The sequence below is a fragment of the Callorhinchus milii genome, unplaced genomic scaffold (assembly GCF_018977255.1).
Source record: "Callorhinchus milii isolate IMCB2004 unplaced genomic scaffold, IMCB_Cmil_1.0 Scaffold3, whole genome shotgun sequence".
Taxonomy (NCBI): domain Eukaryota; kingdom Metazoa; phylum Chordata; class Chondrichthyes; order Chimaeriformes; family Callorhinchidae; genus Callorhinchus; species Callorhinchus milii.
In genome coordinates this window covers 30,451,065-30,478,616 of record NW_024704744.1, presented here as the reverse complement: position 1 = coordinate 30,478,616, position 27,552 = coordinate 30,451,065, and the positions used below count along the sequence as shown (strand labels likewise).

Sequence of the window (27,552 nt, the reverse complement as noted above, 5' to 3'; positions counted from 1 at the left end):
ATCTCAAAACCAGCCTGGGAGAAGAAACCTGTCATCATGGCTTGTTCTCTTAGGGAATGGTCACCAATGCCAATCATTTTAAGAGTGATGCAGCAAGCCTGATTCTTTGCACTGACTTGACAGAAATTACTTAGAACTGTTCAAAACTCCTGGATATTGCTGAGGAAAGGTTTGAGGTCTGCAGAACTTCCAATCTTCCAGACCTACAGTAATCAGAGGCCCCAAAAATTCTTCATGGTGTAAGCCTTAAGACTACTTTATCTTAAAATTTGACAATTGTCAGATTTGTAGAAAATTCAGTAAATACAGTAAATATGAACAAATATTGTTAGATGTAAATAGCAAGTATATTATTCAGATAATCTTTCATTAAATTGAGTAATAAACTACCACAGGCAAATCCCTCTAGTATAGGCACAGACAGGGAAAAGTCCTGTAAGTTAACTAACCATCTATGAAAATATTCTGAATAGTACCTTTATTCTTGATGATACTCCAGGGATTCGTAGAATTCCTTCTGTGTCCAATCCCTTTTCCTCTATGTGGGAGACAAGCTAAAAAAATGTTTGTAGACTCACATCAGCAACTTTGTATGATACCAGATATATTTAACTCTGGGATAAAGACAGTGGCTACCTTCTGCAGATAAACATAGTGACCCACAACAACTTACACTTTCACAGTACCTCTCGCATAAGATGAATGTCTCGAAGTGCTCAACAGAATTAAACAATCTGACCAAATGCACAGTTAAATATATGTCTTTGGAAGGGTTTTGAAGGCAGGAAAAGAGAAAGCAAGGAAAAATTATTTGGGAAAAAAGTTTCAGACATTGAAGGTTCCATTCCCTTCTAAAGGTTGGTATAGGGATATGGTTACACAAACCTGTCACCTTTTAATACCACACCCGAATGGCCTTGTGAGCATGGACATTAAGTAGCTACATGACTATTGGGATATCTGATCAGCCTGATTTTGTCGACCCCAAAGATCTCTACATACACAAGCAAACACAACAGGGGTCAGTGGTCACTAATTAGCCACAGCAATTCATCCCTACCTTTTTTTACTTCTCTAGCCTAAGGATGTTAGGCTAACTGTAGTGCTCTCTCTACCTGCTGAGATGACCTAACTCAGCAGAAGATTTAACCTGGGACTTTCCTGATATGCATGACTCAGTTCTATTCTCAGTGCACTCATCACCTGAGCAATGCATCCTCTTTGGGAATTATTAATCTATTGGAGCCAGTGGTCTAGATCCTTTCTTTTAGAAAAAACACCAACAATTATCCTTAGACTTGTCTCAAGTGTTATAGGTACCCCGGGAGCTGTGCCAGTGCACCCTTTAATGTCTGGTACATTAAGCCTGCTCTGGCCCCTGGAGATGCTGTGTTAATCATGTATAACTCCTTCACTGGGGTGTGGACATAGATCAAAACATCAACTTGTACTTAAAAAGTACCCTACACGTAGAATAATGTTTCAAAGTGATTCACAAAGACAGAGTTAGACCTTGAGCAAGGGAGAAGGGATTGGAAGGCATGGACGATGGCAATGATCACACACCATATGAAAAATGTATGCAGCACTCAATCTGCACATTGTAAAAATGTGTGCAGCACTGCTGCTTAGAATGATTAAAATTAGATCTGTGTGAACACATTGTCAAGCGTCTAATGAAAGTTACTTTCAGTTCAATGGTTATCACGTTCTGCACTTACTTTCTGAAATATAAGTGGCACTTTGGTTCCTGGAATCTTTTTGTTATCTTGCTCTAACAGCAATGGAAGAGGAACTCCAAACAATCCCACTTCTGCAAGGAAAAGAGTGCAGAACTCAGAACAATGTAAAAACATCCCATGCACCAAATGTACTGTACACTATGGATCTAGTGTGATAAATCTGATTAGATTGTATTGAGGTCTAAATCAAAGTGAAAGAGTCCCCATCAGTGACTCAGTCCTTATTTAAGTATCTCTTAACAAATCATCATAAAATAGATCCCATTACAATAGAATCAATTACTCGCACTAACTGGAACCAGCCCCACTATGGATAAGGAAATAGAACAGTTAATTGGACATCATGCAAAAGTGTCTCCAACTAAAAAATTCTGTTAGAAGTCAAACTGTTACTATAATATCACATTGTGCCAATCCCTTCTCACTCAATCACTCTATCTGAATCAGTAATTCTTACTTTCTCACTGACTTATTTTCTTTCGTTGAATCTCTCTCTCTCTAAATTTCTCCCTCACTCTGAGTCTCTGAAACTTTCACTTTCTCTGCAAGTCTTTTCTTTCTCTGCATTTCACTCTCTCTCTCTTTCTCTGATTCTATAAAATTTACAATACAATTTATATTTATGCCATGTCTTTCACGTCAAACTTAACTGTGCATAGCTAAGTAAACACTTTCCATCCTTACCACTTAAACTGGTAAGAAAAATTCACTTTGCATATGTGCATTAAGTTACTTGACTCATGATTTACGTATGCAGTGTGAAAAAATCGCATCCCGCACATTTAATTCGATATTGAATTGACCAGTTTTGCAGTCCCATGCACTCTGAATTTGAGCTCAATATGGATAAATGAACAAGTGGATAGTAGGTGTCTGGATACACAGTTCTCTGCTGTAATTTGTATTCTGAATCATTACCAAAGATTTCTTAAAGGTATTTTATCTTGATTTCAATCAAAGTGAAATGATTCTGCTCCGATCTTTAAATGTGACTTTTTTTAAAATTCTACTTGTATAGTACTATAACTAATAATTTAACATTTGATTGCAGCTGCTTACAAGCCTGTGAGGCTTATTTTATGTTGATTGCTAACAGTTGTAATTTGGTACTATCTTTTCAGAGTGAAAAGCCTCATTGGAAGAACATACAAAGTGGTCATTGATTTAATGATCAGTTTAACCCCAGTGACATCTTTGGTACATTATTTACATTTTATAGCAGAAGAGTTTAAAAGCAGAGAGCTTTAACATTATGGAGCAATCCTTTGATGAAATTTTCCTTTCAAATAATTTAAGTGAATGATTTCCTTTTGAGACAGCTTTATGTAGGAAGTGGTTTCTGTGTGAATCCGGGTGCCACTGCCTCACACAGTACCGTGCCCATATTTGTACCTCGTCTTGATTCCTCGTTTGGGTTTACGTTGCGAGATTCACGAAAACAATTGTAAAGAATAAATCCTGGACGCATGGCTGACAAACCTTTGGAACTCGACTCAGACACTAATTTCACAGAGAGCATCATCCAAATAGAACTCTGGATGCAATCACCTCTGTTCCACACACAGAGATATATCTTTGTGTAGATGGTATGAATATATTGAGCTCTGGCTGGTTTAGATATTCTTAACCATGGTGCCAGGTTTCCACACGTGTCAGAAACCCAGCCAACCAAACACAAAATTCTCTCAGATCACCTGACACAAATGGCTTCCTTTCACTTTGCATCCTAAGGAGATTTCAGTGACACAAGATACCAATTAAATTTCTATTTTACAGTTTGCAATACAATACAATTTTCATTCATAGAGCACCTTTCACGTCAGGACGATGTCTCAAAGACCTTCAGATTTTCTCAGAGGAGTGCCTATTACTCACTTAACCATGAATAATACACAATTCCATTACCTTTACATTTGACTTTCATGGCTTTCGGGTGCTTTAGACTCACACCAAGTGTGTCGTACAGAGCAGACAGCTCAATCAAAGCCAGTGAACAAACTTTCTTTAAGTCCTGAGGTGCAAGATCACCCACTTTTGTGATGCCTGTCTTCTCCTTTGGCAATCGATAATTCTTAGCAAAAGAAGAAAAAAAATTAATAACCAAAATCAAGAACCATCAAATGTTTCAATACCAATTTTTACCCAAAATGCCTGTTTGTTTTGTGAAGCTTTTGTGTAAAACCCCCCCAGATTAATCAACTTTTTCCAACTTCCGGGAAGTTGCACAAGCATTGTCTCCCGTTCCCAACAATAGAAAAAAATCAGTAGAAAGAGATGGAAATTTAGATATTCAGATAGAGTGAGACAGAGGAGACAGGCAGATAGAGGCTCAGAGAGAGATTAAGAGAGAGAGAGAGAGAGAGAGACTGTGAGGCTATGAGAGAGAAAGAGAGAGAGAGAGAGACTGTAAAAGAGAGACAGAAAAACAAAGAGATTTTGTGAGAGTGAGAGTTTGATACTGAGATTAATACTGTGTGTATAAGAGAGAGAGAGTAGGCACAGCATGGCACTATAGTAACAGAATAGCTCCCGACAGAACAATATTTTAGTTGGCACTATAGGTAATTTATATAATTTCCATAATGTCCAATTATCCACACAGTTTCAACCCTCTGACTCAAACACTACTTCTGACACGAGCAAATGAAGTTTAATACACCAGGGTACTGCATTTTGCAAGTTAAATTGTCAACATATGTATATCCTGGATGGGACAGTACTTGAAAAGGAGGAAATTGAAAGAGACCTAAGGCTCGTGGCTCACCATATCAAAAGTGTGAATCAACAATAAAAAAAGTAAACAGGCTGTTGGGCTACATTACCAAATCATTTCAGTTCAGTTCCCCAGATGTAATGCTGAACTGGGTTTCCTTTCCTATACCTCTCATGATATTTCTGAGATATGCACCCATTTCAGAAAGGCACTATTTGTATTACATTAATGAAGTGTGTACAGTTTCACAAAAGTTAATGAAATAGAAATAAACGTGCAGGACTGAAACCGGAGTTACCCAAGGTGGCCTATTTAGGCTAAACTGCTCATCACAGGGTTGTTAACCTAGGACTGTACACATTCAGAACACAATGCACCGCTCTATGTAAATATGAATAGTAGGGATGTTTAGCCAGAATTTGAATGTGACTGCGCGAGACCTGTTTTTAACAAAGCACAGCATCTCTCACATCTGTCAGTCACTTCTTTCAACAAGCTTATTTGAATGATTTTTTAAGTGCTGAAGGTGACTGTAGAATTAACTGCCGTGCACACCACTCACTGGCAAGGATGCATCATCCTCTCCTTTCGGCTTCCCGTGCTTTGACTTTTCCCTCATCTCCGCGGCCTGCTCAGAATAGGATATTTCTAGGTTGATGTCAGGTTCAAACACCGCTGCATGTTGAATGCCTTCATTCTTCACATCTAGGTTCCCCAGCTGTCCTGGAAGGACAATAGCATTTATTACTCTCCCAGGCCGCTCACCTGAGACTCAGAATATCTCACCATCTTAGCCTGAAGACCACTGTTTCAAAACATAAGATTATGCAGAATCTTTGAAAATCCTTAAATTCAGACTAAATTTGAAAGTTGATTTCCTAGAATTCTTTTCAAGAACAATGTCAATTTTAAGACAGTGGTTTGAAAGCCCTTGGACCTATAAGTGAAGAATAATTGTGATTATACCAAAGTGTCAACTCAGACAGTCTGTAAGATCATAAGGGAGATTTGGCCCATTCGGTTACGTTTCAGAATACCAACCCTTCCCAATACAGCATGAATATACACATTGCTCACAAAATACAAAATACAAAAGACAGTCACATCACTTTACAATATGATACAATAAGAGGTGGATAGATACTTGTTAGGTCAGGTTATCAAAGGGTAAGGGGCAACAGCAGATAATTGGAGTTGAGGTACAGATCAGCCATAATCTTATAGAATGGTGGAACAGGCTCGAGGGGCTGAATTACCTAATCATGTTCCTATGTTCCCAATATATAATGTGAAGCACTTTGAGAGGTGTCAAAAGCATGATAAGGTGCTAAATCAAATGCAAGGATTATTATTTATCATGAAATTAATCTTGCACAATTCCAAAAGGACAGACGTAACTAAAGCAGAGAAGGCGACCATGAGGATGATTATTATTTATCTGTAAAGTGTGTTCCATACTTTCCAGTTTCTTTGCGCTATTTCCTTTCTCATTTCCGTTGGCAGCAGCAGCTTGAACTTCATCTGTATGTGAGGCCTGAAAGTCAACATAAAGAACATCTGTGTCTCTTTGTATATTGCCATTCCAGTCAGTTGATCACAGAGCAACAATTGATAAATGGGATAGGAAAGGATAAATCAACAATCGGTATATTGCAATGTTTCATCTGATCTTGTTGGAAACATTTAACATCTGCTCCTTGTGTGATGATATGAAATTATATTTAATGGATATTACATCCAAACATAACATAAACAACATACTCACAATTAACACAATGATTTCACTCAATACTGGGACACCATCACCCAGTGTAACAAATAAAAAATGACCCTTTATTAAAGTGGTAGTTCCCACATATAGAACCATAGAAATTTACAGATCAGGAGAAGGCCATTCAGCTTATCATGTCTATGCTGGCTCTTTTAAAGAACAATCCTTTCAGTCCCATTTACCTGCCTTTTTCCATACTCTTATAGTTTACTCCTTTTTAGATATCTCCCTTTGTAGATATGCTCACTATTTATTCATTTTGAAGGCACATAGGTAGGGAATAAAGGAATCTATCTCTTTGAAATATCCTACCATTTCTGGTAGTAATAATTTTGAAGCTATTCATATTTTTCATCATAAATCAAGAGAAGAAACATGTGCTTAGTTTATTTTCTATGATTACTTTGCAGGCATCTGGGCTTTGCACTTGAGCCCTGGCTCTGGGATTTGGAGACACTCAGAGAAGAAGAGCAGAGGTCAGTAACATGAAGTTGATATTAACTGCAAAATCTCAAATGGTCTTCAGAGTGAATGGAAGAACATTCTGACAGGTTCTCCTCTCCTCTGTCCCAGAAGTATGCACAAAGATGAATTATGTGACAGTTTTAAAACATTGCAGCTCTAATCACTGAAAAAATGTGGAACTGTGAAAAAAAAATTCTTCCAGATGAAGTTATCCCAGAGGTGCCCAGACGCAATGCCTTTCTCACCTGTGCTCTTCATTAAGTCAGCCTGTATCCACAATCGCAAAATTGCAATGAGGTAACAGAATGAATGTAAAATTTTGTGAAGAGCTTTTACATTTTGTGAAGAGCTTGAGGGGCTGAACAGCCTACTCCTGTTTCTATGCCTATGCATCTATGAGATGTCTTGACATCATGATACAGCCCTATGTCAAAATGCAAAGATTATGAATATTAGTACTGTATTATCATAGAATATATGTAAATTGAAGACTGAACCCATTTGATCAATAGTCCATAACATTGAATGTTATTCCTCTTATTGCTCGGCAGTACCATTGCAGGAGGCCAATGTCATTTGCATGCAGTTTACGTACTTGCACTATTAACTGTTATCCACTCTCTCCTACCCCTCAGGTACCTGCTATCACATAGCCAGCTATTCTTCACTCCCACCATAATAATAATAATAATCCTTGCATTTGATATAGCGCTTTTCACGTCAGGAGGATGTCCCAACGCGCTTCACAGAACACACTGTAAAGTGAATTGACTGTATATTTGTGGGCGAACGCGTCAGCCAATTGTGCACAGCAATGTCCCACAAACAGTTGTAGATTGAAAATGACCAATTTATTATTGTTTTTGGTTTTGGAGGGATTATTAATAGGCGTGTGGAGTAAGGAAACTTGCCCAAGGTTTCGCCCTCTGCCTGGAATTGAACTCAGGTCTCTCGCTTGCAAAGCGAGTGCTCTAACCACTGAGCTACAGGACTCCATACTAAAAATGCACAATGTTATTAAAGATTAACAATAATATTGCACAAGCAATATTTGTCATATGGGAACTGCAAGAAAATTAGAGATAGGCTTTCTTTTAAGATAGATCTTCTTACCTGTTTTGGTGTCATGGGCAGTGTGCTAAAAATGTCCCTGACGTCAGGAAAATGCTGTTTATTCTTTTTTCTCATTATCATCGTAAATGTTTCCACTCTTCTCTGAACAGCTTGTGCCTGGGTGCGAGTCAGCGTGGCGAGTAATGCTATGCTCTCCTGGGTATCTCCATTGACTAGGCCCGAAAGGCCTGCCTCCTTCAGCCACTCCGCTTCAGTTTCCTCTTCTTCATAGTCAGTAGAACCACCAATGGAACGAAAGGTAGGCAAAGGGTGATAATACAAAAATTGAAGATGATTTTGCTAAGGAAAATCTTACTTGTTTCTATAACTCTGAGCTACATCTATATAATATGCAATCTGGTGCTATAATCCATACTATAAACTGCAACTAGATTCTCAAATATATCTGCAATTATTGAATTGGACAGGGACTGGAAAGTTCAATATTGTATATGATAGTTTAGCTTGGAACATTGTGGTCTATTGTGTAATATGCATTATATGGATCACTCCCACCCTCGCTCGCCTCCACTGGCTTCCCATCCCCCAGAGGATCGAATTCAAGATCCTCATCTTCACCTACAAGGCCATTCACGGCCTTGCTCCCTCCTACCTCTCCGACCTACTATCCCTACTTACCTGCCCATACCCTCCGTTCCTCTGGCTCCGGTCTGCTCCACATCCCCCGCCCCAACCGCCCTACGATCGGTGGCCGGGCCTTCAGCCTCTCAGCCCCTAAGCTCTGGAACTCCATCCCCCAGTGCCTTCGCCGCCTCCTCCCTTTCCTCCTTCAAGGTCGGTCTCAAGACCTTTCTCTTTGACCGTGCCTTCAGCTCCCCTCTCGACTCTCTACACCCTCCTCGCTCCCTCCCTTCCCTCCCCTCACCCTGACCATTTCCCCTTTGCTCGGGTCCTGACCCAACTGTCCAGCGCCTTGGGACGTCCTCCTGACGTGAAAGGTGCTCTATAAATGGAATCTTGTTGTTGTTGTATGTGGTGTGTGCAAAAACACGTGTGTACAGAAGGAATTATAATACAGGCAGCTTTAATAATGTACTTAACCACAGAACCACAGAAATGTATGAAACAGTAGAAGTTCATTCACTCATTGTATTAATGTCGGTGTTTGCTACTCCAATGGAAGCATCTACCCAAATCCCAATTCCCTATACATTCCCTATACCCTGTAATACTCTTCCTCCACACACACCTATCTATTTCTCTAAAATGCCCTGATCAAAAGCCAACTTAGGCAATGCATTCCATATTCTGATAATCATTTGGAAGAGGGAAAACAAATCCCTAATTTCTCCTTTTACATTACTTCTTATAATTTTAAAATCCAGCGAAAGAGGTTTTATTAATTATGTGATTAACAATCCTTTCATTTGAAATTGCTTCTAGACATATATACATAGACACATATAGACACAAATACTACACATGATGCATAATAAACCCCACAATTGTAGTTTTTATTCTCTACTTGGGAGTAATGGTACCTTGCTACTATTATGGACCATTCCCTCTAAATGTTTCAGGCCTTGGAACATCTACCCGACATGAAAGGTGCTACACAAATGTAATTTGTTGTTGTTGTTTATTAACAGAAAAATGGGTGGTAATAGACCTACACCGCATGAAGGGCGCTATATAAATGCAAGTTGCTGTTGCTGATATTAGAATGCCATATGGAACTTGCAGAGTGCAAGATGTTCTTTTGAGCAAACACAGTTTCAAGTTTCTCCACATGACTGTAACCTCTCAATCCCAATATTATCCTAGTGCTTTATATAATCGTACCTGGATTCTACCATGTGTAAATGCAAGTTGTTGTTGTTATAAGCTCTCAGTGACTGTGATGTATTTTTCTACAATGGGATGACCAGAATTGGACACAGTACCCATTGGAGCATAACCATTTTTTTGTGTAAATTTAACTATGCCCTCATGGAGGCCTGTAGCTCAGTGGTTAAAGCACTTGCCTCGCAAGTGAGAGGACCTGGGTTTGATTCCCGACAGTGCAAAACATTGGGCAAGTTTCCTTACTCCACACGCCTCTGTTCATCTAGCAGGTAGTAAGAACCTGGTTGTTAGTCGATTGGCAGATCGCTTTTCTGGGGGTAGTAATCCCTTCCCAAAAATAAATAAATAAATAAAAATAATTTAGCCACTCAATCCACGACTGTTTGTGGGACACTGTTATGTGCAATTGGCTGCCGCGTTTCACCCACACAAAAAAATTGTCAATTTACTTTACAGTATATTCTGTGAAGCGCTTTGAGACGTCTCAAAGATGTGATAAGATGTTATATCAAATACAAGGTTTTTTTATTATATATAAAAACTGGAATTTGGCTTTCTTTTTTATGGTGTTGTCTGCTTGATCTCTTAAAAGTTGCAGAAGCTGCGGATGTATAAATAAAAAATAAGTAATATTTCACGTACCATCAGGATCTTTAATGACCATCTCTCCTTGCTCCACTTGCCCATTGCCCTGGCTCTCGTGAATTTGGTCCACTTCATTCCAGTAATAGTCCATGGACAACTCATCCAGAGAATCCTGAGAATTGGATCGTTCATATCGAGGCTTCTCTATGGTGCTTTTGGAGCCCACTTGGTTCATACTGTAGTGCCCATGCCTCCGGCTGGAAACAAAACAAAACCTTCCTTTGAAACAATGTTCACTACCATAGCTTCTCTCAAATTTGAATGTTTGTTCCAAAGATTTATCTGATTCTGTGAAATTTGAATAAAGCTAATTTTACCGAAGACTAAGTGAGAAATAATGTTGTATTGACATGTACGAATAGTAAAGTTACATCCCATTGAATGAAGCGCAGTAACTATATAATAGATATGATCACCTGGCTAACTAACTACACAGGACTACTGCACAGACAAAGTTGATTTATGACATTGCACCTGTTCACTGGCAGCACCTCTATAATAAAGATCCTCATATTTGAGATGAAACCTTATCATGTCAGGATGATGTCTCATAGCTTTTCACAGGATTTACTGCAAAGTGTATTAACTATGTATTTTGTAGGCAAACACAGCATTCAATATATGCCCAGAAATATCCCACAAACAGCCAATGAAGTGAGTGCCCAATTATATCTGGGGAATTGTGGTCAGGGCACTGAGAGAAACTCCCTTCTCTTTTCATATAGTTGCTTGGGATCTTCAACGACCACCTGAACAGCCAGACAGGATCTCAGATTAATGCCTCATCTGAAGGACAACACCTCTGACAATGCACACTCCACCAGCACTGCATTGGAGTGTCAGCCTGGACTATGTGAGTTCCAAATCACGATCTGGGGCTTGATCCCACAGCCTTCTGACTCAGAGGCCAGAGTTAGATGACTTCTGACATTTAGTAGTGCCAGATGAAAACTACAACAATGAGTACAATACTGTTTTAACCTCTGATCCCAATTTACACCAGTCTTCTGCCTTCTGAAAGACAGGATGCAAAACAAAAAATAAAAATAAAGTTTTTTAAAAAAGCAAATACAAAGGAAAATGCAAAACAGATAGAAGTGAATATGAAATATTGAATATTGAAGTTAAATGTTTATAGAAACATAGAAACAGGTGTAGGCTATTCAGCCCCTCAAGCCTGTTCCGCCATTTTATAAGATCATGGCTGATCTGTACCTCAAGTCCAGTTACCCGCCCTTGCCCCATATTCCTTAATACCCTGACCTAACCACTATGTATCTATATCCGTATTGAAAATGTGAATGGATCCAGCATCTACAGCCCTTTGGGGGAGAGAGTTCCAGATTTCTACTACCTTTGGGTGAAAAACTTAATCCTAATTTCACTCCTAAATGGCCTAGCTCTAATTTTAAGATTATGCCCCCTTGTTCTGGATTCCCCCACCAGAGGAAATTGTTTCTCTGTATCTACCCTATCAAATCCCTTTATTATTTTAAAAATGAAGTTGCCATTAGTGTGAGGGATCAGAGAGGAGAGTAAAATGTTGGATAATATTGTTCAGATTACAATCAATGCAAATATCACCTATTTACCTTTGGGGCTGGGAAGGGTGTTGAGTTTTGTTTCCTGCCCTTCTTTGTTGCCAGGTTTCTGTGTATCATACAATATTCCTAGCCGATTATTCTGAGAACAAAAACTGTTCCCAGGTCTGTGCCAATGCCATGCTGTGCCAGAGACAGCACAGGAGATATTGGCATGAAGCAACTAGTTTCCGCTCAATGCCTCTATTTGTTAACAGCTGGCTCTTAGCCACAGAATCAAAGTGCTGTGCCATAACAATGCCAACTGCTGCATTGGTTTGCTATCTACTCACAACTCTGACATCAATAGCAGGAAACAAAGGTTCAGAGGATCAATTTAAAGCAGTTGGAAGATTAACTAGTGCATAACTCAGTCTGTGCGAAAGCTTTTCATGTGTAAGTGCAGGTTTGTATAAACATCACGCTCCCTGCAGGAGTCCTTTCAAAGCCTGAAGGCAAAACAAAGCTCGCCAAATAATCTCATGGATAACCTATGTACAATAATAATAATAATCCTTGCATTTGATATGGTACCTTTTCACATCTTCTAGACGTCTCAAAGTGCTTCACAGAATATACTGTAAAGTTAATTGACTGTATATTTCATAGGTGAAACACAGCAGGCAATTGGCACAGCAGTGTCCCACAAACAGTTGTGGATTGAGTGACCAAATTATTATTGTTTTTTTTTCTGAGGGAATATTATCAGGCGTGTGGAGTAAGGGAACTTGCCCAAGGTTTCTCTCTGTCGAGAATCGAACCCAGGTTGCTCGCTTGCGAGGCGAGTGCTCTAACCACTGAGCTACAGGTCTCCTAGTGGACAATAGCGGAAAGCTTGCCAGATTGTGCTCTCAGTGGCAAGCTACGCAGTTTTAAGAACAATGACAACAAAAATTTGCATTTATATAACGCCCTTTGAGCTGGTTAGCATCTTGGAGTGCTTTGGAATGGTCTTGGAGTGCTTTAGCCAGTTAAACTCCAGCACACACAGCCCAACGCAATTCTGGGGTCCCCAAGCCTCGACTCTTGCCAACCTGTGCTAATTCTCTTCGGAATAAGATAAGCAGAGTGCACCACTCCAGGAAGAGTGTGTGCATTCCATTCCAAACAGAGAAATCTCCATGTGGAGGTGGCATAAATAAGTGAAACTTTCAGTCTGGTTTGGATATTCTTAAAAATGGTGATGGGTTTCCCGTATGTGTGGCTGACTAAGAATGAATCCTACCTATCCCATTCACTTGCACTTTGTTTCCTCCAACAATTTCTCCTCCTGACACCGCACAGTCACCTATTTTAAGTCCCTTCTGTGCTTCCTCCCTGAATGAGCGTCCAAGGATGAACATAAATAAAATTCCTTTATCATAAGTCATCCTACTTGGTTCCTTGCCTACTGCTCTGATTATTTCAAACTTCTTGACTGTTCCTTCAACCTTAGAATCAGTGGCCTTCTTGGCATCCTTTCCTTCCTCACAACTGGTCCCTGTCCAAAACTACAGTTCCTAATCTTCTCCACATTGCATATCTCTATCAATAGCTCATGTTTAATGTAACTAAATCTATTGTCCAAATCTTATCTCCAGACTGGACTTCACTAATGCTTTCCTTGCTAGCCTCTCCATTGACAAGTTCCAGCTGATCCAAAATCTAGCTGCTCATTCTTTACCCACACAGGTTTTACTTGCCCAACTAATTTTCATGTTTGATTAACCATTTGAAAATGTAGGCGATTCTGTAATGCCACTCACTGGTTGATTGTATAATTATGAGGACCTGTAATTTCCTTTTTTCACATGGTCAATCCTATCCACAAATTAGAACCCAAATTGTCTGTTTAATCTGAACCTGTGACGAGAGATGTTTGATTGAAGAAGGTCCTTAAACCATTTGATTACTACCTTCTAGAATACCCACACTTTCACATTGCAGCATCAAGCTGATTAGCAGTCTCACCTCTTCAAACCTTCCTGATCACCTATTCTAGATGTTATTTACCCACTGTGAAAGAAATACAGCAACTATAACAACAACTTGCATTTATATAACACTCTTCACACGGGGTAGAGTCCCAGAGTGCCTGAACGCCAAATACTGTATATCCTGACTTATGCATTCAACAGCGAGTTAGACCTTCACATGAGGGAGAGAGGAATAGAAGGCTATGGGAGGCAGAAAAATTGGGTGAAGATTCATGTGGGTGGAGTATGCAATATCAAATACAAGGATTATTATCCCATTTAGGATTTTATAAGAGTTAATCATACTCAAATAATCTGCCTACATCTAGGTGTGAAATATGTAGTACTTCATAATGTATTTATTGACTGTATTATGAAACCACACAGATTTTATCTGGCCTAGTTTACACATTCAATCTGTTCTCTGTAAGTACTGAATATAATCAACTGGTTGGGCCGAGTGGCCTGTTTTTGTGCTGAACATTCTTGTAAATCTGTTTCCTTTATTATTCTGAATCTGTACACTTTTATCTTCCTGTCATGGGATACCTGCAAATAATGTTCTGTGTTTTTTTTCTCCATCTGAGCTGGCTTAGATGGTAGCTCTCTTGCTTCTGAGTCAGTAGGCTGCGGGTTCAAACCACATTAGCTAGACTGACACTCCGATACAGTGCTGCATTGTTCGAGGTGCTGTTGTTCGGATGAGATGGTAAACCAAGATATCGTCAAGGAAACATAAAAGACCCCATGGCATTATTCAAAAAGAGAAGGGAGTTTCTCCTGGTATCCTGGCCAACGTTCCCCCAAATAAAATTGATTATTGAGCGATGTTGTGCACAAATTGGTTGCCACATTTGCCTTCAAAGTGCACAGTCACTACACTTTACAATAAATTCTGTGAAGGCATTTAGATATCGGCCCAACACAAAAGATGCAATATCAAATACAAGGATTATTATCCCATTTAGGATTTTACAACCATCTATAAGAGTTACGCATACTCAAATAATCTGCCTACATCTAGGTCTGAAATCTGTAGTACATCATAATGTATTCAGTATCACATTGAATGCATTTGAGATTTAACCTCTTGCCATCCTAGCTTACACATAAACATGTTCTCTGTAAGGATATCATATATCTGATAGAAAAGGAGAGAAAAAAAGGAGGGGGAAATCAAGAGTGAAAATAACAATAATGATAATCCTTGCATTTGATATAGCGCCTTATCGCGTTTTCAAGACGTCTCAAAGTGCTTCACAGCATATACTGTAAAGTGTAGTGACTGTGTATTTTGTGGGAGAAACACGGCAGCTAATTGGGCACGGAAGTGTCCCACACACAGTTGCGGAGTGAGTGACCAAATAATTTTTTTTTGAGGGGATTATTAACCCCCGGAAAGCAATCCGTCATTCGACTAACAACCAGGTTCCTACTTCACTTGCAACCACATCAGTCCCACCCTCGCTCGCCTCCACTGGCTTCCCATCCCCCAGAGGATCGAATTCAAGATCCTCATCCTCATGCTCCCTCCTACCTCTCCGACCTACTAACCCCCTACCTACCTGCCTGTACCCTCCGTTCCTCTGGCTCCGGTCTGCTCCACATCCCCCGCCCCAACCGCCCTACCATCGGTGGCCGGGCCTTCAGCCTCTCAGCCCCTAGGCTCTGGAACTCCATCCCTCAGCGCCTTCGCCTTGCTTCCTCCCTTTCCTCCAAGGCCAGTCTCAAGACCTTTCTCTTTGACCGTGCCTTCAGCTCCCCTCTCAACTCGCTACACCCTCCTCGCTTCCTCCCTTCCCTCCCCTCACCCTGACCATTTCCCCCCTGCTCGGGTCCTGACCCAACTGTCCAGCACCTTGGGACGTCCTCCCGACGTGAAAGGCGCTCTATAAATGGAATCTTGTTGTTGCTGTTGTTGTTACTGTTAGTAATAGTAAATGAAGAAGATGTTAAAAAGAATTCATGGAATTAACAGGTCTGTTCTGCTCATAAAGAAATCTGAGATTTACACTTTGATAGCTCCAGTAAAACATACTCCTCTTATAACACAGCTTGTCCTGTTCATGAGATAACGACTTTCACAGAACCTCTTTTTCGCAGATAGTTTGCAGGCAGCAACAAATGTGCTCCATCATCATCTCACTTCACACCGCAACGATCTGCCCGTAAGTGCAACTTTATGCATTGCTGAATACGGTTTCCTAATATTTGAGAGCATGACAGAATCTGATGCACCAGACAAACAGCCAACTTCATAAAGTGACTGGATAGTCCAAGGTGACCCCCCTCCCACCCACCCGCAGACTTTTTCTCAAATAGGGCACCTGGCCCTCAGCAGCCAAAAGGTTGGACAATCCTGGGATAGTCCATCCTCAATCAGGTTCTTCTGCTGGATAATTAACTGTGGTGGTGTGCACATCTATCTATCAGTGTAAGATCCTGATGGCAATGTCACATCACATCCTAAAAATGACAGTATGAAAGGAGGCTACTTGGCCCATCAAGCCTATTGTAGCATCTATGCAGCCTATCAATTACACTGCACAAATATACTATACCATTTGGCAACTTGGTTCAGTTAGTGTACTTTCAACCCTGGGTCTGAAGATTACAAGGTCAATCCTTACATTATGACTCTGACTTCACAGTCCAGGCTGACACTTCAGTGGGGAGCAATGCAGTCAGAGGATAGTGTTAAAGTAAGATCCCCGCTGACTTTTTAGATGGATGTTAGAGATCCTATGGCACTATTCCAACAAAAAGGGAAGTTCTCACATTATCCTAACCAACAATCCTCCATGATTGGAATGCCCTGCTGGGAATGGTGGTGAATCCATATAAGCTTTCAAAAGGGAATGAGAGATATTTAAATAGGACTAAACAACAGGGCTATAGAGGAAGGCAGATAAATGGAACTGAAAAGATTTAAAAGAGCCAGCACATACACAATGGGTTGAATGGCTTTCTTCTGGGATGTAAATTTCTATGGTTCTATGGTTTCCGTGGTTTGTGGGACTTTGCTGTAATGACTGCCACATTTGGCTTCACGTATAATAATAATAATAATAATAATAATAATAATAATAATAATAATAATAATAATCCTTGCATTTGATATAGCGCTTTTCACGTCGGGAGGACGTCCCAAAGTGCTTCACAGAACACACTGCAAAGTGAACTGACTGTACATTTGTGGGCAAACGCGGCAGCCAATTGCGCACAGCAATGTCCCACAAACAGTCGTAGATTGAAAATGACCAATTTATTATTGTTTTTGGTTTTGGAGGGATTATTCCTCCCTCAAAGGAGTAAGGCTTCCATTTTGTCCACATTCAGCTGTAGGAAGTTTATAATCATCCAAGCTTTGATGTCTGCCAAACAAGCTGATAGAACTTTGGAGTTTGTACGGAGGAGGCAAAGTAGATTTGTGTGTCATCTGCTTACATAGTATATAATTGTATATAGTTACTATACAATTTCCTTGAAGTGTTTGAGACATTTTGACATAATAGGCTCTGTATCCAATGTAAGGATTATTATCAATATTTTCCAGTCACCTTGATCAGCAAATAAGTATCCACTCATTTGGCTTCCCTTGCATGCCTTTTATGCTGTTTAACTGTTCATGATGTTTCAAAATGTTCAAACCAAAAAAGAAACAAAATGAAGTGAGAACAGTAATGAAAACTCCTGTGCTCTCCCCCAGACCATGAAGACCAGTAAACAAGTAGCACACAAGGAAGAGAATGAAGCAAGGTACTATATCTTCAGAAAGGCTGCTACTTTTCAAAGAACCAGCGCAGACACGATGGGCCGAATGGCCTCCTTCTGTGCTGTATAAGTCTATGCTTCTATGATTGTACTGACCAGATTACCTGCCTGGCCTGAGTTGGATTAGTTTGCAAACCTGAATCACTTAGCGGAAGAAATAAATTCATATGACTTTCCATGGATCGGCAGCTAACTGTACAATTAATACACATGGTTTGGCTTAAGCTTAGAACTGAGGCTACAAATTATTATCCTGGGGAAACACTGCATAATGCAGCAAGTCATTAATAATTAGAATTCTACCTGAGCTGCAGTCAGAGATCAGCCAGAAGGTAAGGAACTTGCAGTCCTTACAGATAAAGGAGCTCACAGGGAATCCCAGAAATATTGCTTTAGATCTCAGCAGATCAGACACACATTTTAGGTCTCAGATCCTGACCCATATCCTCAATTATTTCTTCCTACGAGACTCTACCTTCAAAGGGCTTCAGATCCACATGAAATAGTATGCAGTATTGGCTAGATTGGCTAGCGTTGATCCAGACCTGTCTGGCTCAAGAATTGGATTGCCAGCAGCACTACCACAGATGACTGACCTAGTTCTAACATTGCATTGTCAAGCACATAACCTTGGAGCCAGCTCAACTCCAAAGAAACCCTGCTTACCTTCCACCCCCATGCCCCTTGCCCCCACCCCCCCACACACTGGGCTGGAGTCTGGCCTCAGTAATTCTACATAGCTAAGGGAACAGAACGGAACAGCACTGTTTAGCTCTCCTTCAAATTTCATCTTTCTTGAAGTTATATTAAACCTGCTCACTCATACATACAGTATATGGCAATCATCAGATATAACAACACCAAATTGCATTTGTATAGCACCTTTAATATCAGTGGGTCATATATCACATGCATGTGCAAAGATATATCCAAATGCAAAGGTTTTTTTTGCACAGCGAGAAAGAGAAGTGGCAAACAGGAAGAGGAAGGTGTTATCTTGTCTGCAGGCATTCAGATCTTAAATCTTCTGCTATTTATGTGTGGAATCATGTAGCTCAGTGGTTAGGGCACTCGCCTCACAAGCGAGAGACCTGGGTTCGATTCCCGGCAGGGCGAAATCTTGGGCACATTTTCTTACTCCACATGCTTAATAATAATCCCTCAAGATAAAAAAGAACAAAAATAATTTGGTCACTTCAATCCACAACTGTTTGTGGGACACTGCTGTGCGCAATTGGCTGCCACGTTTCACCCACAAAAATGCAGTCAATTCACTTTACAGTATATTCTGTGAAGGGCTTTGAGACGTCTAGATGACGTGAAGAGCTCTATATCAAATTTAAGGATTACTATTATCATTATACTTTCAACTTTCCACCTGCGTCTGAATTGGTAGTGGCAGATGACTTACCAGTACCAAACCAAGTGTGTCATTCATTTTGGTTTTCATTCACAACTTGCAGTTTGTACATTTCTCCTGTTTCTCTCCCGCACATTTCCTTCGATGTCGTGGCCAACAAAACATTGTGGTGTGAGCCTCGACAAGATTATCTCAATAAATTATTTGACAATGGGACCATGCTGAGTCCAAAGCTTTCTTCACCCAATGCCTATAACCCACGCTTTGCAGTGGAGAGTGATAATAGACAGCTAAAGACAGGTACCTGGATTGTAATATATGCCAACGTCTAATAAACTGGTAGAACAGGCTCAATGGAGGAAATAAAGGCCTTTACCTGGCAAGTGGAAAATTTTAAATCAGAAGGGTAATGTGTGAGGAATTATGAATTTTGATTCATGTCCCATCATTTAATAATCGTAATAATCCTTGCATTTGATATAGCGGTTTATCGCGTCTTCGAAACGTCTCAAATGCTTCACAGTATATTATACCGTATTCAAGACGGGAAACCCAGCAGCCAATTGTACGCAGCAGTGTCCTACAAACAGTCAAGAATTGAGTGACTCTTATTTTCTAAGGGATGTAATTCATTATATGTGGTATATATTACTTTTTCTTAGTCAGCCAGGTGTCTGACACGTCGGAAACCCATTATTATGCTTAACATTATCCAAACCAATCTGAGATTTCCATCGATCCCACCTACACATAGAAATTCCAGGGATAGATTGTTGGATTGGAATGCCTACTCTCTCCCTGGAAGGCCATATCCTGCTTACCTAATTTCCGGAAAGTATTAGGCCCAGGTTGGCAAGAGCCAATGCTTGGGGACCCCAGAGTGTGTGTTGGGGTACTGCTGGAGTCTAATCAGCTATAATCGCATAGCTTGCCATTGATGTCACTGTCTGGCAAGCTTTCCTCTACTTGTTCAACTGGGACCTCCCTACCTATCAGGTTTTTGGCTTGCAGGGTTAACAGAAGTTGAGTGGGAAGATTCCCTGCACTCAGTGACTGGTCTGCATATGCTGTATGATATATATATAATCCAATACAAATGAAAGGACTCAAACTGATGTTTCTTTAATTTATTACACAAGCTTTTTATGGATCAGTGCACTATGCCATGAGCTAACTTGCTTCCTTTGAACTCTCTCTCAAGGTATAATACACTGAAATAGCCTCAATTCACTGTTGTGATCCATAGGCAGCAGGCCTTAATAAGCCTTAGGTCACAGTCATATTTGGGATTAATGGGATTTGTCTTATAAATACATGCACTCACACATAAAGATATAGACACTCACAAAGGTATTTTAAATTTAAATCTTGATAGCTTCCTCAAAGTTTTTCTCCCTCTGCGGATGGTACATCATCATCTTAATAATAATCTGCATTTATTTTAGAGAGTTTCACGTCGAGAGGAAGTCTCAAAACAATTCATGGATTACTTTTATAACTGAATATTTTGCTTCACTGTCCAACACAAACACAGATGTAGTAATCAGTGTGTTCTGTATTTTCACAAACCAGCAATCTGGCTAAATATTATTATCGTTGCTTCAAAATGTTACAATGGGGTTTTAAACATTATCTTCTATTGGAAATTCTTGCCAGTCTAAAAATAAAATATATTGATTTAAGACTGTCAAGGGTAATATAACCTGGTTGACCTGTAACTTATTGTGCTAGTGTTGTCATGTTGAAAATTGTAGGCTTATAAAAATTAATGGGATTTGACAATTTTATAATATGCTTAGTTGGTACTTTTAGTCGACTGGCATCCAAATTGATGTTGGAAAATGTGATGTGATATTTAACCTGACAAATGCACTTGAACCATAAGTTATTCATTTTGCAGTTGTCAGTTGTACTGAGTCAGGATCGTTTTCATTACCTACACAATGAAAATAGAGCCTCCGTTTTATCAATTACGCGGTACATAGGGCAGAAACAATCTGCAGAAGAGCTGTGTTCTGCTTCTTTAGTTTTGAATCAGACATTTTAACAAGTCTGAGGTATCCTGTATTGTTCAGATATTAGATAATTCTCGCATTTGATATAACACTTCATCACATTGTTGAAACATCTCAAAGGGATGTTTTCGAGGCGAATGAACCAGCAAATTTGCACACAGTGGCCTGCAAACAGGCCTTGAAGTGAATTACCAATTTTATCAATTTTGCTCCTCTCCCCAACCACTGTACACCAACTGAGATCGATGAACTTAGCGCACATGAGGAATTCCAGCTAGAATTTTGTTGGTTTGTCGTAGACACTCCAGATTTACCCACGGAGCAATTTGTTGATAGTTTTCAGTTTTTTCTTGTTACTCATTTTTTTGTTCCCCCACCCCACAACTTTTCCTTTCTTGTTTCTTCAACGTATGCATTTCACATTGAGCAGCCAGCTCTTAGGTCTATGCCAATGCCAACACTTAAGCCAGATAATAGGAGATACATCAACATGATCCAATGATAATTTACCCTATAATCATCCTTCCTTATTCCTTTATTGACACTGCAACAGCAGCCAAATCGAAAACCAAGGCTCACCAACTATTTCAAGTCACTAAGTGTAACAAGAAAAAAGACTTCATAGAATTTTGATGGTTTATGTACTGCATTATATTCTTTGAAGTAATAAAAGAAGAATTATGCCATGAACAGTTATGGATAAAGGAGGAAGGTGATCAGATGTAGTCACAAGCATCTTCTGATATTCAGGGTCTAATATACAATGATTTCTAACAGTATTCCAATATAGGGAATATGAGTGGGAACTCTTTCCAATAGCAGGAAGTCCATCAGGTGCATTGCGCTGATCCACAGGAACGCTACACCCAAAGCAGATGGTGTCAGCGGTTGTTTCTGTGAATTATCGATGTGAAAGGTGCTACACAAATGTAATTTTTTTGTTGTTGTTGTTGTATTTCTTTATTCAGGAATTTCATTTGAAATTGCCATGTTAAACCCCCATCAGGTAGTGATATTATAGAATCCCTGATTGTTATGGTGTTTTAATTTTCTTACGAACCTTTAAAGTGTTTTATTCCACGAGGATAAGTAAGGAATAATAAACTGGCCAACAGTCATTGGATATGATATCATTAAAAATGAATAATCCTTGCATTTTTATAATATCATTCACATCAGGAGGACATCTCAAAGCGCTTCAGTGGATTTACTGCAAATTAAAGGGAATGTGTATTTTGCACAGAAATGCAGCTGCATAACACTTATTCATGGTAGACTTGCTCAAATCATGTAGAATAATAAAGCTTGATCAGTCTGTTGGGTAAATATTTGTATTTGATCATATTGTCCACATAATGCCTTGTGTATAAAAGTAATAAGTTTTATTTAAAGTAATAAATAAGAATTTCAGTGGACTTCTGTAGTTCAGTAGTTAGAGCACTCGCCTCGCAAGCGAGAGACCTGGGTTTGATTCCCAGCAGAGGGAAATGTTGGGCAAGTTTCCTTATTTCCCACAACTCTGTTTATCTAGCAGTAAGCAAGAACTTGGTTGCTAGACGATTGGTGGATCACTTTTCCAGGGGTAATAATTCTTTCAAAAAAAAAAGGTAAATTTTTGTGGAACACTGCTGTGCGCAATTAATTAGCTGCCATACTTTGCCCAGAAAATATACAGTCAATTCACTTTACAGTATATTCTGTGAAGCGCTTTGAGATGTCTCAAAGACGTGATAAGGCGCTATATCAAATGCAAGGATTATTATTAATATAAATTTGTATAATATATCTTGGAGCTTCAAAAAATAGGTCAGTAAATAGTTATAAAGTAAGCTGCAGTTGCTACAAATTAAGATGATGTGAATTAGTGATGTTATTTTGCTGTACCTGCAGATATGCTGTCTATTCCAAACAGAAAAAACAACTCTTTCTGTCATATGTGCAAATGGAAAACCTTGTTCCTAAGAGGAATAAACAAGAAATGTCTACAGATAGCAAGTTTGTTTTTGCTAACCTTCATGTTAAAGAAGCACTTCCTTCATGAAAAAAGTACTTTTCAAAAACCTGATTTCATTTGCTTACAAGCACATCGCACACAGGGTAAGCACAGTTCAGTTCAGATAATTGAAAGGTACTGTATATGTTTAGGAAGATCTCTAGAAGTTATTCCCAATGAAAATATTGAAAGGAATTGACAAGATAGACAATGGCCAACTCTTCCTTCTGGCAGAATCATCCATTACAAGGGACACAGTCTTAAAATTAGAACAAAGACAGTTAGACCTGATATCAGAAAGTATTCCTTCATACAGATGGTTGTGAAGATGTGGAATGTTCTACCCAGAAAGCTGTAGAGGTGGAATCAACATGGATGTTTAAAAGAGAAATAGACAAATACTGTACTTGGATAACAGAAGTATTAAGGATATAGTAAATGGGCATTGGACATTTCTGGTACCTTTGACGTATTAAGGCAGTAGGAGGCATTAGACTGAAGTCCTATCTGCCTGTTCAAGTGGATGTTAAAGATCTCATACTACTATTTGGAAAGAGAAATTAGTTTCTTCCACGGTCCCAGCCAACAATCCTCTATATAAAATTGGTCATTCACTTCCTAGTTATTGGAGGACATTGTGGTGCACAAGTTGGTGGCTTAGTTTGCCTACTAAGTCACAGTTACTACAATTTATACAAAATCTTATGAAGCATGTTGAGATGTTTCGGCAACACAATATGGTGTTATATCAAATGTAAGGATTACTATTAATATAAGATCCTTTAAACTGGTGGAACTGGCGAGATGGGCTGAATGGTTTCCTTCTGTTCCTGTTTTCCTATGTTCCCAAGTTGTAGAATCTTCTAGTTAGGCCACAGCTGGAATAATGCCTAAATTTGTGGTACCTACGACATCAAAAGCAGTATCGAGGAGCACAACATGGCTGATTGCAAGTGTTAAAGGAAATAGTGGTTAGAAAAAACTAGATAAGCTAGGGCGCTCTTCTTCTTCTGCCCAAACCTTCACCTCATCAAACTCCACCACAACAACAACTTGCATTTATATAATGTCCCTCATGCAGGGTAGTGTTCCAGACCACTTGGCAGTAGCGGAGCACAACTCCGACCCGCAAGGAGGGGCGGTGACCGTAAGCACAGTTGAATAGGAAGGAAAATGGGGAAGGAAGGGGCAAAGCAGAGGGATAGAGGAAGAGTGTTCCAGAGGTTCGGGGAGTAGTGGCTGAAAGTGCGGCCACCAATGGTAAAACGGAGCGCATGGGGGAACATACAGAAGGCTGGAGTCAGTCAAGCGGAGGCAGTGCGTTGGGGGGTAAGCAGGTCAGAGAGGTAGGGAGGTGCCAGGGCATGAAGGGATTTGAAAACGAGTGTGACAATCTTGAAATAGACCCATTCAGTTATGGGAGCCAGTGGAGCTTGGCTAGAGCTGGTGTGATGCGGGTACAGAGTGTAGTGTGAGTGAGTATGCGGCAGAGTTTTGGATCAGTTAGATCCTGCGCATGGTGGTGCTGCGGAGACCGGCAAAAAAGGCATTTGAGAAGTGTAGTTGGGAGGTGACGAACTCATAGACGAGAGTTTCAGCTGTGTCCGGGTAAGGTATTGTCGGAGGCAGTCCTGATCAGGGAGCGGATGTGGGGAAGGAAGGACAGCTGTGGGTCGAGCCTGACACCTTAGTTACACACTGGTTCGTTAAGTCTGAGGGATAGGCCGGGGAAGTTTGAGGAGGTCAGAGCCCAAGGGTAGAAAATATTAACGGGAGCCAATGAATATGGCTTCCGTGTTATCAACTTTGAGTTGTAGGAAGTTTTCGCTCGTCCAGACCCTGATGTCCACCAAGCCAAGAGAACATCGGAGGACCTGGAGTCATAGCTGGAGGAGGAGAAGTAGACTTGTGTGTCACCTGCATACATGTGGAAGTTTACCCCATGTCTGCGGATGACTTCGCCAAGAGGGAGCATATAGATGGGCAAGAGGGGGTACACTACAGGTGACCGGGCGGAGGCGGGAGGAGAAATTGTTTGAGGAGATAAAGTGAAGATGGTTTGTTAGGTGGAACTCGAACCTGGATACTGTGGGCCCACTGAAGTGAATGAGGGAGGAGAGGTGGTGGATGAGGATGGCGTGGTCGACTGTGCCACACCCTCTTTACCCCAGCCTTTGTCAGGCTTCACTGGCTTCCTATTGCAGAATGAATTGATTTCAAGATCCTCACACTTGTGTACAAATCACTTAATGCCCTATCACTTCTCTACCTCTCTAACCTACCTACACCCCATTCCACTACCCTCCACCTTTGCTCAGCTGCCTCCAGCCTCCTGTGCATCCCTCGTACCCTCTGTTCCACCATTGACAGCCATGCCTTCAGCCATTACTTTCTGAAACTATGCCTCAATCCTCCTCCTTGCCCATCTTCAGATCACACCTGTGGACATGTCTCTGCGACCATGCCTACGGTCACCTCTCTCCTCTCCCTGGCTCAGTGTCGAGCCTTACCACTGTTAAGTCCTCCAAGACGCTACGCTACATGAAAGGCACTATATAAATGCAAACTGTTGAATTGTTGTTGTTTGTGTGTGTGTGTATGTATATGTGTTTGTGTGTGGTTGGGATGATGGAGGACCAATCTGATGTAATGTCAATCCATTGTGATTGAGAGGTTTGTTGCCTTTCTCACAAAAGTGACTTGTATGACTTTAGAACCATAGTGCTATGAAGAACCCTGCCAGGGATGTGAATTTTACCTGCTGCTCGACATCATATTCTGTGGAATCATCTTTACAAAAGAAGATTAGACATTTTGGGGTAGAGAACCTTTCTAAAGAAATAAATACAGTATCATAGAAGTTTACTTACAACCTTTACATAAAGAGTATGGAATTTGTTCAGTTGAAACTGTGTTTTAATTGTGTGCACAAGTCCTACTAGAAAAATAAATCATTCTTACAACATTACTGAGTAGCAATTATTAAATAAAAAACATGAAATTGTATCAACATAAAATCTGAGAATTCTCGAAGTTGTTAAGCATACCAACATTTATGATATGTTAAAAGAGCAACAACCTGCCTGTTCAGGCTGACACAAAAGATCTCATGATACTATTCAAAATGAGAAGTGAGATTCCCCCAGTGTCCCGGCCAACAATCCTCCAGATAGATTAGTCATTCACTTCATGGCTGTTTGTGGGACATTGTTGTGTGCTGCATTTACCTACATACACATGGTTAATACACACAAAAACATTATGAAGTTCTTTGAGTCATTTAGCCATTATGGGTGCTACTAAGGTACAAGGATCATTTTATTAATTACTATCAGTAAACAGTGGCCCATCACTTCACTGCTTACTGCCTGTGAGTCTCTTTTGTTCTGCTCCGTTACTGAATGTGAAATGCAGTATGCAGGAGTCTGCTTTCAAATTATCTCTGTCTGTTTATTTTTGTCTGAATCAGTTTGCTGAACATAGCAGAACAGGTAAACCTCAGGTAAGGACAACAAATCAAAGGGATTTGCTTTGAAGTCTGAGATTCTTTCAGTTTCCTGATGTAATGTCAATCTTAGGTCACAGGCAATAAATATTTTCCTTCCAATATCATCAAAAAATGATATTCCAATCTTTTATCGTCCATCTGTCCCTGTTTGTTTTCAAATGAGAAAAAACAGATAACAAGGCACTATAAAAATGCACTTTTGTTGCCTAACTGCTCTGTGAGAAAATTATCATAGAAAAGCAAATAACTCTGGAAAATTGCTTTCCATTATGTAAGGGTTTTTTAAAATATAATTTGTCCCCAAAGACTCCTCAATACATATTCTTTGTAAATTGTTGGCACAATAAAATGCAAATGTATCCACCAAAGAAAGGAAGTCAGAAATCATCTGTCATTCTCTATCTTGCTTTGGATGGTAAATCAGCACCTTATGATCTGCTCTGTCAAATGCACTATTATTGAAGAGGCTAGAGCTGGTTTTCAGCCTTTATATCTCTCTCATTGATATATTGATACATATTCCCTCATGATGCAAATGCTTATTTGAGTCCCAAACTCAATCCTTTAAATCATCCAACAAACAGTTTGGAAACTTCATTGGTTGCTTTTGTTTTCGTCATACAATAACAGTTAATTTAAGCACTTTGTTATGTCCTCCTGACATGAAAGGCACTCTATGATTATAAATTGCATTATATTTGCAAGGCTGCAGGCTTGTTTTCATTCATGGAAGCAACATATGAAATCATCCCACATCCAAGATTCTAAGATGAACAGAGAAATACCAGCAAAGATTTAGCAATAGATAGAAAGAAGTCTTGTGGATTGAGCGAGTAGACAAGATGATCCAATGGTGTACTCCTGAGATTGGCTGTCAGAGCCAAAAATAAACTCCTGCTTATTACTTCCTTCACAATAGGGTGGTTCAAAGTCCATAAATTGGACCTTCCCATCTTATTTAGAGATAATTTCCTTGGTATTTACCTTCTATAACAAGCACCGTTTATACCGTTGACTTATAGTAGGTGCTAATCACCTTGATATTACATCAATGTGAGGTCATTCGGTAATCTGGTACTTGGAAATCTAGCTAATTTACATTCCATGTTACA

At 39.9% G+C, this 27,552-nt stretch overlaps 1 protein-coding gene across 1 annotated transcript in view; it reads right to left on the bottom strand.

Annotated features, from left to right (window-relative positions):
- arhgap18 (Rho GTPase activating protein 18) overlaps nucleotides 1-27,552 on the bottom strand; it is a 48,043-nt gene that overhangs the window by 16,084 nt on the left and 4,407 nt on the right. Inside the window, exons 2-8 of the mRNA XM_007899249.2 lie at nucleotides 10,253-10,452; nucleotides 7,805-8,028; nucleotides 5,914-5,989; nucleotides 5,018-5,178; nucleotides 3,648-3,813; nucleotides 1,722-1,813; nucleotides 477-554 (exon numbers count right to left, since the gene is read on the bottom strand). Of these exons, the coding sequence (XP_007897440.2) occupies nucleotides 477-554; nucleotides 1,722-1,813; nucleotides 3,648-3,813; nucleotides 5,018-5,178; nucleotides 5,914-5,989; nucleotides 7,805-8,028; nucleotides 10,253-10,452 (997 nt within the window). The remainder of the gene's footprint in view (nucleotides 1-476; nucleotides 555-1,721; nucleotides 1,814-3,647; nucleotides 3,814-5,017; nucleotides 5,179-5,913; nucleotides 5,990-7,804; nucleotides 8,029-10,252; nucleotides 10,453-27,552) is intronic.